Consider the following 13,429-nt stretch of genomic DNA (forward strand, 5'->3'; position numbering starts at 1 on the left):
TGTGGCTAAGGGTCGGGGCAGTCAGGGGACAGGTAGGGGGTAGGGTCCTAGGGAGGCAGTTACAGTGGGGGGGTCTCAGGAGGGGGCAGTCAGGAGACAAGGAGCATGGAAGCTTAGATAGGGGGTGGAGTCCTGGGGGGCAGTTAGGGGGCAAGGAGCAGGGGGGGTTGGGAGTTCTGAGGGGGGCAGTCGGGGGCAGGAAGTGGGAGGGAGTGGATCGGGGTGGGGCTTGGGCGAGGCTCCCTGGGTGCACACCCTAATGAAATGTGCTGTGCACGCCTATGACCAGAATGCAAAGGCGAAATCCTTTCCCATATGCTTTACAAGTGAGTTTCCTTCTCTGTGGTTATGAGCACTTCCTTGGCTGATGGGGATGAGATCCTGTATTCTGCTTTGGGGCTCTCCAATGGTTCAGACACGCTAGCCTGGTGCTTCTTTGGCTGAGGCAAGTCCTCCGCTGGGGAAGTGAGTTGCATTAGCCTCTGCAGAGAGACAGGCAGACAGAGGGCATCTCTGTTAATTAAACTGACACCCAATAACAATCCACAGTAATTGCTGTGGGCAAAGGCATTTCAGAGAGCTAACGCTCCACTTTCCATTCCTTTCCGCCGTCTTCTCTCTCTCTCTCTCTCTCTATCTCTCTCTCAAACACACACACACACACACACAACTTTACTTTTCTGATCTTTAGCCAGTTCTCATCCATGATTATTCAACCCCCAGGCTTACAATGTTGCTATTTGTTTACATTTTGGGACACATGTATCACAAGGCGCACTAGAGATGTATTTATGGGAGGAGGGACAGTTTTCTGTTTAAGGCACAGGAGTGGGAATCAGTACACCAGGGTTCTATTCCTGGTTCTGCCTCACATCTCCAGTGGCCTCAGACAAGCCCCTTGCGACTTCATTTTTCTGTGGTCCTGAGTAGTCACAACTTCCGCTGACTTCAATGGGAGTTGTGGCTCCTCTGAACTCATCCAATTTGAAGGGCTGATAATAAAGAATTGCTGCTCAGTCCCAGATCCAGTTCACGTCAATAGAAAAATCAGCATCTTCAGCTCTTTGTACCCGTGTTATCAACTGTAAATAGGGTTACTAACACTGCCGTCCTTCCAGGGGTCCTGGGACGCTTTCATTAGAGGCTGTGCCATGCTTTGCGATCATTGGATGGAAAACGCTAGGTAATATTATCCCACTGCACACACCTACCCACAGAGCAGTGCCATAGAGAGAGATGCTTTTAGCTATAGATCTCCCCCCCCTCCATGTTTATAGCATTCGTCTCACACCCTATACCTTCCTGAGACCCTGCACTCCCTGGGACTACCACAAAGAAGTGTTTCTCAGTGGTTTTCAGATTCATTGAGCATCAAAACATTTCTCTAACAGACATTGGCATAGCTACATGTGTCTTTCTACTCAGACTGTCTGGCTCAGCACACACCACTCATCTGATCGCATGCTTACAGACCGCATCACAAACAGGGCTGAGCAATTAACTCATTTCTATAACTAATTTTGACAGTCTCTCTCTCTGTTTGTGAATTGCCTGCCAACAGATTGTTGTTTTTTCTAATTTATTCAAAAATATTAATCCAGTAATTTCTGGCCTGTAGCTTGTTTGGAATTTGAGCTGTTTTTAGCTGGACACATAAGGTAACAATATTTGTGTTTCCTGATTGGCCCAGTGGAACTCTGGGAGTTAGCTTGCTGGTGTGAATGTCACAATTACCAATTAGAAATGTACTTTCCATGAATATACTGCAATAGTCACTTGAAATACAGTATACTGGTCCTTGGAGCTTTGCTGCCAGTACATGAATTGCTTAAAATATTCATAGGCAGTGAAAGAAAGAGGAACACAAGCACCGTCAGGGAGACTCCGTTTCAAAATCAGAACAAATATTCATTGAGGATTTTTCTTTTTTGGGGGGGGGGGGGAGGAGGTGGACAGACCCCTTCCTGCATTTCTAATCCATGTCCTTGGAAGCTTCTTTATAAAGAGGCAGGTAAAAAGTCCATGGAAGTTATATCTGACATAATATAAAGTGAGAGGTAAACAAAAAATATCTCTTATCTGTAACTTGACTAAATCAGTCACTTGAGCACACTATAAATTAGCACTAACGCATCATAATAAAATATTTGGCACCTACAGGAACTTTTTGGCTGTAGATCTCCAAATGCTTATTAAAGGTGGAGAAGTATCATTCCCATGTTACAGCTGGGAAAGTTAAGTCACAAAGGCCCCCATCTACCTTTAATATCAGACAGTTTAACATCTTTCAGCTGTGTAAGCTGGTTGTGTTGTAGACTAGGTAGCTGAAGTCTTGTCTACACACAAGTTTTACCACTTTAATTATATCGGTCTCGTTAATGCAATAACCACCCCTCCAGTGTGAGGACAGCTATAGTTTCCCCAGGGACTGCACCTTGATGTGGTGCGTATGCTTGTGTGCTCCAGGTACCCTGAGAGCTATGTTGGCAGGTGTAGAACTCGTGGTAGGGTCACCCAAGACAGAAAGGTCAAAGGGTAGGAGCCAAATTAAAGGCAGTCCACGGGTCTTACAAAAATGCTCTCTGTTACAGAAACAGCCCGGAGACCAGATGAATCTGTCACAGATTTGCAAATACAAACAACTGGAGAACCATGATGTGCTGGATGTAAAACAAGATGGTACTGATCAACCAGCAAATCCAGCTGACATTCTGATGCTGGAGAATCAAATCCACAAGGAAATGGGGTATCTTCACAGCTAAAAGTAAGTCAAGAATTGGGAGTTGGAATGTTAGATCCCCTGCCCAGCTGACCCCCTTTCCCACGGTTGGCTGGAGTTTGGTAAGAAGCAGATGTGGCTACAGGTTTTTGGCTGCATAGAGTCTGTTTGAGCACCGTGACCTTGGACTGGAGCCAGCGTCTTATCTTTGGGCTGAGCTGAGGCATTGAGTTAACCCGTTCTCTTCTCCCTTCCTCCCCCTTCGTTCTCTCGCAACCTGCAAAGGAATCTTCCACTCCACACTCACACCTTTAACCCTTTAACCCTTCCCAAAATGCCTTGCAATGCTTGCAACAGCATTAGCAACATACAATGCTGATCTGCCTCCGCAGGGGACCCCTTCAGGGACGGGGCCACTGGATTGTGACAAGAGCACAGGTAGACTGACACAAGTTATCAGAGAAATTAAAATCTTTGTCCTAAGTATACTTGGACTGACTGAGATGAGGTGGACTGGACCCATCTAATTATCATTGGAAGGCATGGTTGAAGAGAAGATTATAAGCATTGGGAAGGTTAAGTTTAGCAAGGAAGCTATTACAGCACTGAAGGAATGGGTACCTGCACATTCAAGAACACTGACTGCTCGCTTTATGACAAACCAAGCAAAAGTCAAACTTGTTCAGTGTTATGCACCTAATGATTGCGATGAACAAGGCAAAGATTGTTTCTATGAAAGGTTGCAGAGCGTCCTTGGCAAGATGAATAAATATGATATTGTTATCTCTATGGGAGATCTAAATACACAGGTTGGCGATGATAATACTGGATAATACTGGATCTGAGCACATGATGGGCAGAAATGGCATATTAGAACAGACTGACAATGGAAAATGTTTTTATAATTCTGTGTCCTATGCAATCTATGCATTTCACACAAAGAAAGACAAACTGCCGTGGAGATGAAATGATGGCTTCGCACAGAAACAGCTTGATCATGTTGCCTTTAGTAGGTGCTAGAGAAGATCACAGTTGAACACCAGGCTGTATAGGAGTGCTAGTATTAGAAGTGACCACCATGTTGTTATTGGGACAATCAAAATAAAACCAAAAATAACAACACTCAAGGCAGAAGGTATGTATGATACTAGAAAGTTAGTAGATCCAACAGTGAAGGCACATTTCAAGATGAAATTTAGCAATAGATTTGAAGAGTTAAAGACACAGATGGATGACAGAAAAACAATGGGAGTTTTTCAAAGAAGCAAGTCAGGATGCATCCAGGACTACCATATGAGATAAGACTATCTAAAAAAGAAGAATGGCTCCAACCAAATACATGGAAGCTAGTTGAATAGAGGAAAGAATTAAAGAAGAGAAAGCAACAAGAATGAGACAGCAGTAAAAGAACTATTCTGCAACAAGAATATGCGGACAGAGACAAGGAAGTTAAAAGATTAGCCAGAAGAGATCATAGAGAATGGATGAAAAATAAAGCAAGAGACACTGCGGAGGCACATAGGAGAGAGGATTCTACAAAGTTTTCTCTAGTATCTAAACAACTGACATCACAATGCTCTAATCTTTGTAGAATTGTGTAGAAAAGCTCAAGACTGTACGATTTCAACCACAAAGGATGGACAGAGTGCCCGTTGGATGGTACATTTCCAGGCTGTGCTAAACCAGCCAGAACCATTAACACATACTGAGAAATGTGAAGACATAGCGGTCTTATCTATATCACTACAAGTAATCGCCTCGGAGGAAGGAACTAAGGCTATAAACCAGCTGAAGAGTGTTAAAGCACCAGGCTAGGATAAAACAAATGCTGAAATGTTAAACACTGGGGAGGAAGAGATGGTCAATTACATGTGCAGGCAGTTGAAGAGTGGTCTGGAGAAGGGACACCCATCCAAAGATTGGAGAAGAGGTGTTATCTGCAAAATCCCTGAAAAGGTAGAACAGCTTATTTGTGATAAGTAGAGAAGGGTGATACTCCTAGCTGTACCTGGGAAAGTGTTTTGTATTATCATTTTGAATGGGATGAAAACTGCTATTGATAAAGTACTCAGGGAAGAACAGGCTGGATTTCAATCTGGTAGGTCATGTTCGGAAAAGATTTTCACCTTGAGAAGATTCATTGAGAAAGTTGCATCACATGGGTCCGCAGACTGAGGACTCAGTGATTCATAGATGCCAAGGGCAGAAGGGACCATTGTGATCATCTAGTCTGACTTCCTGTATAACACAGGCCATAGAACTTATATTTTAGAAAAACATCCAATCTTGAATTAAAAATCATGAGTGATGGAGAATCCACCAGGACCTTTGTGATCAGACAGAGACTGCTACGGTGGTTTGGCCATACCATCAGGTTACCCGTAGCAGAAGCACAAGATAAGTCTTAAATTGGATTCTTCCTGGGGGGAAAAGACATGGAGGACAATGAATGACTCATTGCAGGATGACTGAAAATGATGTTGCCATCATGGAGACTACATATTATTGAGTCAAACAGCTTGCTCTGGACAGACAGCAGTGGGGAAAATGGGTTGCCTCATGCACCTCTAGGCTCAGGAGATTCCACAGCTAAAAGCTAAGAACAGTTCCACTAGTATAAAAGTGCTTATACCAGTCTAGCTTATTCCAGTGTGGGAAGGGGATTAAGGTATACCCACAAAAGGCACCTTTATACCAATATAACTGCATCCACATTAAGGGTTGTACCAGTATAACCATTCCAGTTAAAAACAACAACCCTAACCGAAATAGCAATACTGCTACAAAATCAGTGTAGACTAGGCCCAGGTGTTAAGGGCCTTTCCAACTGCATAAAGCTGGTCCAGCTGATAAAAGACCCTTTCCCCTGTGCAGAGAGGGCAGTAAAGCCAAGTCACTTGCCTAAGAACACAGATGTAGTCAATACTAGAAGGCAGGTCTCCTGACTCCCAGTGCTGTTTCCAATCCAGGAGGCTGCATTCCTTGACTGTCTTCTCTAACTTCCTCCCTTCCCCATTTGCTCAAGGCTTCTTCTCCCCATCTCCTCTGAATGGGGCTTTGCCTTGTAACTCATTAGGCACCTGAGGTGGGCACTAATCAGCACTGCCACACAGCCTGTCACTTCTAATTAAGTTAGAGTTCCTAGCCAGGAAATAAGAGCCTCATGGGCACAGATTCACCTTCCCTGAGGTGACGGAGCTGGAAAGGACATTGTGAGCCCAGTTTTTTCCCCTGATGCAATAGTACTGCAGGGTTCTCCTCTCCACCCATCTCATGTAGCGAGATTTGAATAAGTCCCCCCAGCTCCCCAGAGTTACATTCCATCCTCCCCAATTCATTTACATTTCCATCAGCCTGAGCTGTCATTCAAACTGGGACAAACAGGGGGAGAGCTGCAGTGGCACAGGAGCCAGCAAACAGAGCTGTAAACAGGGGAGTTTGAGTGGGAGTTTGCAGGGGGAGTTTGGGGGAAGACTAAGAGAGGCAGGCAGAGGATCAGACAGGCTAGCGAAGGGAGTGTGCAGTGTTCTAGCAGTGTTTTGGTGCTTGTTGGGGGTTTGTTTTGCTGTGGGTGGTGGTGGTTTGGTTTGTGTTTCCTAGATTTACAGGATTTAGGTGGGAAGCCTATGACAGATTCAGAGGCAGCAGTGGTAGTGACCCAAGCAATGGAAGACACAATGAAGATGACTGGATGTGGAAGCTGAGGCATGTACATGATCCTGGAGGGGGTACCTGATAAGAGTTTCGTCTGCACGAAGTGCCGCCTGATAGAGCTGATGGGAGAAAAGATCTGAGGACTGGAGATGCAGGTGGAAACTCTGGTTGAGTTTAGAAAGGGGTTCGAGCGGATGATAGAGCAAAGACCTGAGGAGTCTGAATGGAAAAGCTCAGACTTGCAGATATGAAACAGGACCAAAGAACTCTGAGGGGAGACTGCTGGGTGAGGAAAGTGGACAGTGGAAGCATGTGACTAAGAGAACCAGGCAGAGGAAAAGACAGGCTAATGAAGGAGAAATAGAGCTCAGGAACAGGTTTGCGGAGTTGGAAATTGAAGAAGGGGCACAGCAGGTGGTTGCTGAAGGTGAGAGGTCAAGGAAGAAGAGAAGAGCAGCTAGTCCTATAAGAAGAAGGGAAGAGTCAATGGAGATAACACCACCAAACATGAGCCCCAGGAGGATACGCGATGGGTTGCGGAGGATTGCAAGGGTGAATAGGAATCGAGAGGACTTGCAGCCAGAGGGAACAGGGGATAGACCCGAGAATCGTACCATCACCAGGAAAAGGCAGATCTATGTGATTGGAGACTCCTTACTGAGAAGAATGGACAGGCCTGTAACCAGAGCTGATCCAGAGAACAGAAGGGTGTGCTGTCTGCCGGGTGCTAAGATACGGGATGTGGACCTGAGGCTGAAGAGAATCCTAATGGGAGCGGGAAAGAATCCGCTGATTGTCCTTCATGTGGGAACAAATGATACAGCTAGATTCTCACTGGAACGTATCAAGGGAGACTATGCCCAGGCTGGGGAAGACGCTTAAGAAAATCGAGGCTCAGGTGATCTTCAGTGGGATTCTGCCTCTTCCTAGAGAAGGGCAACAAAGGTGTGACAAGATTATGATGATCAACAGATGGCTCAGGCAGTGGTGCTATAAGGAGGGCTTTGGGATGTATGGCCACTGGGAGGCATTCATGGACAGAGGATTGTTCTCTCGGGATGGACTTCACCTGAGTAGGGAGGGAAATAGACTTCTAGGATGGAGGCTGGCACAACTGATTAAGAGAGCTTTAAACTAGGAATTGGGGGGAGATGTCCAGGTAATCTCCACGCCGGATTTTAACATTGAGAGGGAAGAAAACAAAGAAAGAAAGGATACAGCCGTGGGTAGGAGAATGGACATACGGAGGAAGGGTAGTGTAGATACCATTCTAATAGGTGATACTGGTGGTAGAATGTCTGGGCCTAATCAGGTAAAGAATGTGAGCGAAGCCAAACAGCAAGAATTAAGATGTTTGTACACCAATGTGAGGAGCCTAGGTAACAAAATGGAGGAACTAGAGTTACTGGTGCAGGAAGTGAAACCAGATATTATACAGATAACAGAAACATGGTGGAATAGTTGTCATGGCTGGAGTACAGGTATTGAAGGGTATGTGCTGTTTAGGAAAGACCGAAATAAAGGCAAAGGTGGTGGAGTAGCCTTATATCAATGATGAGGTAGACTGTAAAGAAATAAGAAGGGATGGAATGGATAAGACAGAGTCTGTCTGGGCAAAAATCATATTGGGGAAGAAAGCTACAGAGCCTCCCCTGAGAGAGTGCTTGGGGTGTGCAATAGACCACCGGGATCTGATTTAGATATGGATAGAGACCTCTTTAATGTTTTTAATGAAGTAAATACTAATAGGAATTGTGTGATCATGGCAGACTTTAACTTCCCAGATATAGACTGGAGGACAAGTGCTAGTAATAATAATAGGGCTCATATTTTCCTAGATACGATAGTTGATGGATTCCTTCACCAAGTAGTTGCTGAACCAACAAGAGGGGATGCCATTTTAAATTTGGTTTTGGTGAGTAGTGAGGACCTCATAGAAGAAATGGTTGTAGGGGACAACCTTGGTTCGAGCGATCATGAGCTAGTTCAGTTTAAACTAAATGGAAGGATAAACAAAAATAGATCTGTGACTAGGGTTTTTGATTTCAAAAGGGCTAACTTTAAAAAATTAAGGAAATTAGTTAGGGAAGTGGATTGGACTGAAGAATTTGGGGATCTAAAGGCAGAGGAGGCCTGGAATTACTTCAAGTCAAAGTTGCAGAAACTATCAGAAGCCTGCATCCCAAGAAAGAGGAAAAAATTCATAGGCAGGAGTTGTAGACCACACTGGATGAGCAAGCATCTCAGAGAGGTGATTAAGGAAAAGCAGAAAGCCTACAAGGAGTGGAAGATGGGAGTGATCAGCAAGAAAAGCTACCTTACTGAGGTCAGAACATGTAGGGATCAAGTGAGAAAGGCCAAAAGCCATGTAGAGTTGGACCTTGAAAAGGGAATTAAAACCAATAGTAAAAGGTTCTATAGCCATATAAATAAGAAGAAAACCAAGAAAGAAGAAGTGGGACCGCTAAATACTGAGGATGGAGTGGAGGTTAAGGATAATCTAGGCATGGCCAAATATCCAAACAAATACCTTGCCTCAGTCTGTAATGAGGCTAATGAGGAGCTTAGGGATAATGGTAGGATGACAAATGGGAACGAGGATATGGAGGTAAATATTACCACATCCGAGGTAGAAGCCAAACTCGAACAGCTTAATGGGACTAAATCAGGGGGCCCAGATAATCTTCATCCAAGAATATTAAAGGAACTGGCACATGAAATTGCAAGCCCATTAGCAAGAATTTTTAATAAATCTGTAAACTCAGGGGTTGTACCGTATGACTAGAGAATTGCTAACATAGTTCCTATCTTTAAGAAAGGGGGAAAAAAGTGATCCGGGCAACTACAGGCCTGTTAGTTTGACATCTGTAGTATGCAAGCTCTTGGAAAAAATGTGAAGGAGAAAGTAGTTAAGGACATTGAGGTCAACGGTAATTGGGACAAATTACAACATGGTTTTACAAAAGGTAGATCGTGCAAACCAACCTGATCTCCTTCTTTGAGAAAGTAACAGATTTTTTAAACAAAGGAAACACAGTGGATCTAATTTACCTGGATTTCAGTAAGGCATCTGATACGGTTCCACATGGGGAATTATTAGCTAAATTGGAAAAGATGGGGATCAATATGAAAATTGAAAGGTGGATAAGGAACTGGTTAAAGGGGAGATGACAACGAGTCGTACTGAAAGGTGAACTGTCAGGCTGGAGGGAGGTTACTAGTGGAGTTCCTCAGGGATCGGTTTGGGGACCAATCTTTTTATTACTGACCTTGGCACAAAAAGTGGGAATGTGCTAATAAAGTTTGCGGATGACACAAAGCTGGGAGGTATTGCCAATACAGAGAAGGACCGGGATATCCTACAGGAAGATCTGGATGACCTCGTAAACTGGAGTAATAGTAATAGGATGGATTTTAATAGTGAAAAGTGCAAGGTCATGCATTTAGGGATTAACAACCAGAATTTTTGTTATAAGCTGGGGAGGCATCAGTTGGAAGTAACAGAGGAGGAGAAGGACCTCGGAGTATTGGTTGATCACAGGATGACTATGAGACGCCAATGTGATATGGCCGTGAAAAAAGCTAATGTGGTCTTGGGATGCATCAGGCGAGGTATTTCCAGTAGAAATAAGGAGGTGTTAGTACCGTTATACAAGGCACTGGTGAGACCTCATCTAGAATACTGTGTGCAGTTCTGGTCTCCCATGTTTAAGAAGGATGAATTCAAACTGGAACAGGTACAGAGAAAGGTTTTCCATTCCTCGGATCCTCCTAGTAGCCTATCTTATGAAAGGAGACTCAAAGAGCTTGGCTTGTTTAGCCTAACCAAAAGAAGGCTGAGGGGAGATATGATTGCTCTCTACAAATATATCAGAGGAATAAATACCAGGGAGGGAGAGGAATTATTTAAGCTCAGTACCAATGTAGACACAAGAACAAATAGATATAAACTGGCCATCAGGAAGTTTAGACTTGAAATTAGACGAAGGTTTCTAACCACCAGAGGAGTGAAGTTCTGGAACAGCCTTCCGGGGGGGGGGGGCAAAAAGACATATCTGGCTTCAAGACTGAGCTTGATAAGCTTATGGAGGGGATGGTATAATGAGATTGGTCTTGGACTATTAGCGGTAAATATGCCCAATGGCTTGTGATGGGATGTTAGATGGGGTGGGATCTGAGTTACTACAGAGAATTCTTTCCTGGGTGTCTGGCTGGTGAGTCTTGCCCACATGCTCAGGGTTTAGCTGATCACCATATTTGGGGTCAGGAAGGAATTTTCCTCCAGGGCAGATTGGCAGAGGCCCTGGGGGTTTTTCGCCTTCCTCTGCAGCGTGGGGCACGGGTCACTTGCTGGAAGATGCTCTGCACCTTGCAGTCTTTAAACCATGATTTGAGGACTTCAATGGCTCAGACACAGGTTTGATACAGGAGTGGGTGGGTGAGATTCTGTAGCCTGCGTTGTGCAGGAGGTCAGACTAGATGATCATAATGGTCCCTTCTGACCTTAAAGTCTATGATTCTATGAGAGATTTTGCTTCCCCAGGTCTACACAAGGAAGTAACAGTGTGTGTGGACCTTGGAATAGGGGGTGGCCGCCTCCATGGCCCCATTTCCCCCCCCCCCCCACACACACACACACAGACATCTTAGAACCTTGCATAAGGCTCTCCACAGGTTCAGGTTCCCTGTGATGGAAGAAGACGGGATTGGGCAGGGAAAAGGCAGCTTTGTATAGACTTGGAGCAAGTTATATATCCTGCCCATACTGACCCTGGAGAGATTGCCAGGGCCAGGGCAGGGTTAGGTACTACACCTTGTGAAGAGTTATCTGGGGCAGCCCTGGCCAGGGGAGACACTGGTAAGGAGTAAGGGGGAGATCAGAGGTAAAGAGCCAGTGTCTGATCCAGGACTTGCACTTGGCACAACTCAGGAGGGTGCTCTATGCCACCTTCAGTCCCCCTGATCCTGGGGGCAGGTGATCTCCAGTGGAAATTAAGCCCAGAAGCCTGTGTCCTCAGGGGGCCTTTCTGGAAGCCAGGGATTGACATAGTATAGAGCTGCCTCAGTAAAACTCCCTTTTCCATTGACACTCTTTGCACCAGGGAGTGGGAGGGGTAGAGATAGATGCTGCTATGACAGCTCTGTGCCACACTGGGGGAATCCTCCACTAGCCGGGTAAGTCAGCATTTTGGTTCCCTTGCATCATCATAGTCATGCATATTGGTTGCACATAGAACTGCGGATCTGGCCTGCTCCAGGAAGGCCGAGGTGCTTATTGGTCCCCTGGGAGCTGAGCAAATTCACGGGAACCTTCCCAGTGTAGCAACGGCCGCTGCAGGTCATTCTGCAGCAGACAAACGCCAGGCCATCCAGACCAAATGATCGGGGAGGACTTAGCCAAGGAGATCCTCACTGACATGTCCTCCTCTGAGCCCCATCCTGTGAGTTTTATCATAGGAGGCGATCCTGACCACTGTTTCGTGTATCGCCCATGGACCCATAACTCCTCATACAGGCAAATCTTCCAATGAAGTCACTGGGAGTTTTGCCTGAGTAAGGGCTTCAGGATTTGGGCTCCTATAAACTGGCAGCTACCAAATGAAAGTACCTTTGTCCCACAAAGCCTCACCACATCAACTTCAGCCTCAGCTTCAAATGACCCTGCTGCTTCCCCATTTTCTCCAGCATCCAGTCCAAAACGTTCCTCTTTCTTTTTAAAACTCTCCATGGACTTGTTCCAGCCAAATGCACAATTCTGGTTTCTCTTTGCACTCCTTCCAAATCCCTCCATTCATCTACACTGGCCTCTTGCCTATCCTTTCATGGTCTCAAATGATATTGGCAAGAGAGCCTTCTCTTACACAGCTCCTTCCATTCTCATCACATTACAACTCTCAGCTAGAGAATCAAAGGGCTGACAGGAAAAGGGATGCATTGGAAAGAACTGACAGATATGGTCACATGCCTATAGAGGAGAAGTAGATGATAGGAGACATTTCTACTTGGTCACCACATTGATTCACTATATTCTTTTTGAAGCACTTCCAAACAGTTCGGGCCAGATTCTCCATTTCCCTGCATCTTGTGTCATTTTACACTAGTGCAAATTACTCCCATTCTAACTTATGCCAACTTTACACAGATGTAACCAACGAACACGGTGCCAGGCCTCAGTGAACCAGGTCTATCCCTTTAAAGAAATGTTACGCACTGAATTGTCTGAATGACATTCACGATCGTGAAAACTGCTGTACTGACAGTGCCACAGATCAAGGACAGCATGGGCAGCATAAGGACTATCTTCATCCCCAATGTCCCACTCATGTGTCTCAAATGTGATCCACAGTGACTACCTCTGGGAGCAGGAGGGTACTTTATTTCCCACACCTCTATTCATCTGTGGCCTCTCTTCTAAGCCTCTTAACAAGAGGTTCAATTAGGGCCAGTTGCTGAGATGGTTTCGTACTAGTACAGTAGAACCTCAGCGTTACGGACGTCGGAGTTATGAACTGACCGGTCAACCACACACCTCATTTGGAACTGGAAGTATGCAACCAGGCAGCAGCAGAGACAAAAAAAACAAAACCCAAATACAGTGCAGTTCTGTACTAAATGTAAACTACTAAAAAAATAAAGGGAAAGCAGCATTCTTCTTCTGCATAGTAAAGTTTCAAAGCTGTATTAATCATAGAATCATAGAATATCAGGGTTGAAAGGGACCTCAGGAGGTCATCTACTCCAACCCCCTGCTCAAAGCAGGACCAGTTCCCAACTAAATCATCCCAGCCAGGGCTTTGTCAAGCCTCACCTTAAAAACCTCTAAGGAACGAGATTCCACCACCTCCCTAGGTAACCCATTCCAATGCTTCACCACCCTCCTAGTAAAAAAAGTTTTTCCTAATATTCAACCTAAACCTCCCCCACTGCAACTTGAGACCATTACTCCTTGCTCTGTCATCGGGTACCACTGAGAACAGTCTAGATCCATCCTCTTTGGAACCCCCTTTCAGGTAGTTGAAAGCAGCTATCAAATCCCCCCTCATTCTTCTCTTCTGC

General features: G+C 45.2%; 1 protein-coding gene across 1 annotated transcript in view; it reads right to left on the reverse strand.

Annotated features, from left to right (window-relative positions):
- Window positions 1-320: 320 nt before the first annotated feature.
- LOC135892020 (sodium- and chloride-dependent betaine transporter-like) overlaps window positions 321-13,429 on the reverse strand; it is a 44,337-nt gene continuing 31,228 nt past the window's right edge. Inside the window, exon 14 of the mRNA XM_065419695.1 lies at window positions 321-482. Within this exon, the coding sequence (XP_065275767.1) occupies window positions 321-482 (162 nt within the window). The remainder of the gene's footprint in view (window positions 483-13,429) is intronic.

Source organism: Emys orbicularis, chromosome 1 (genome assembly GCF_028017835.1).
Source record: "Emys orbicularis isolate rEmyOrb1 chromosome 1, rEmyOrb1.hap1, whole genome shotgun sequence".
NCBI classification, from domain to species: Eukaryota; Metazoa; Chordata; order Testudines; family Emydidae; genus Emys; species Emys orbicularis.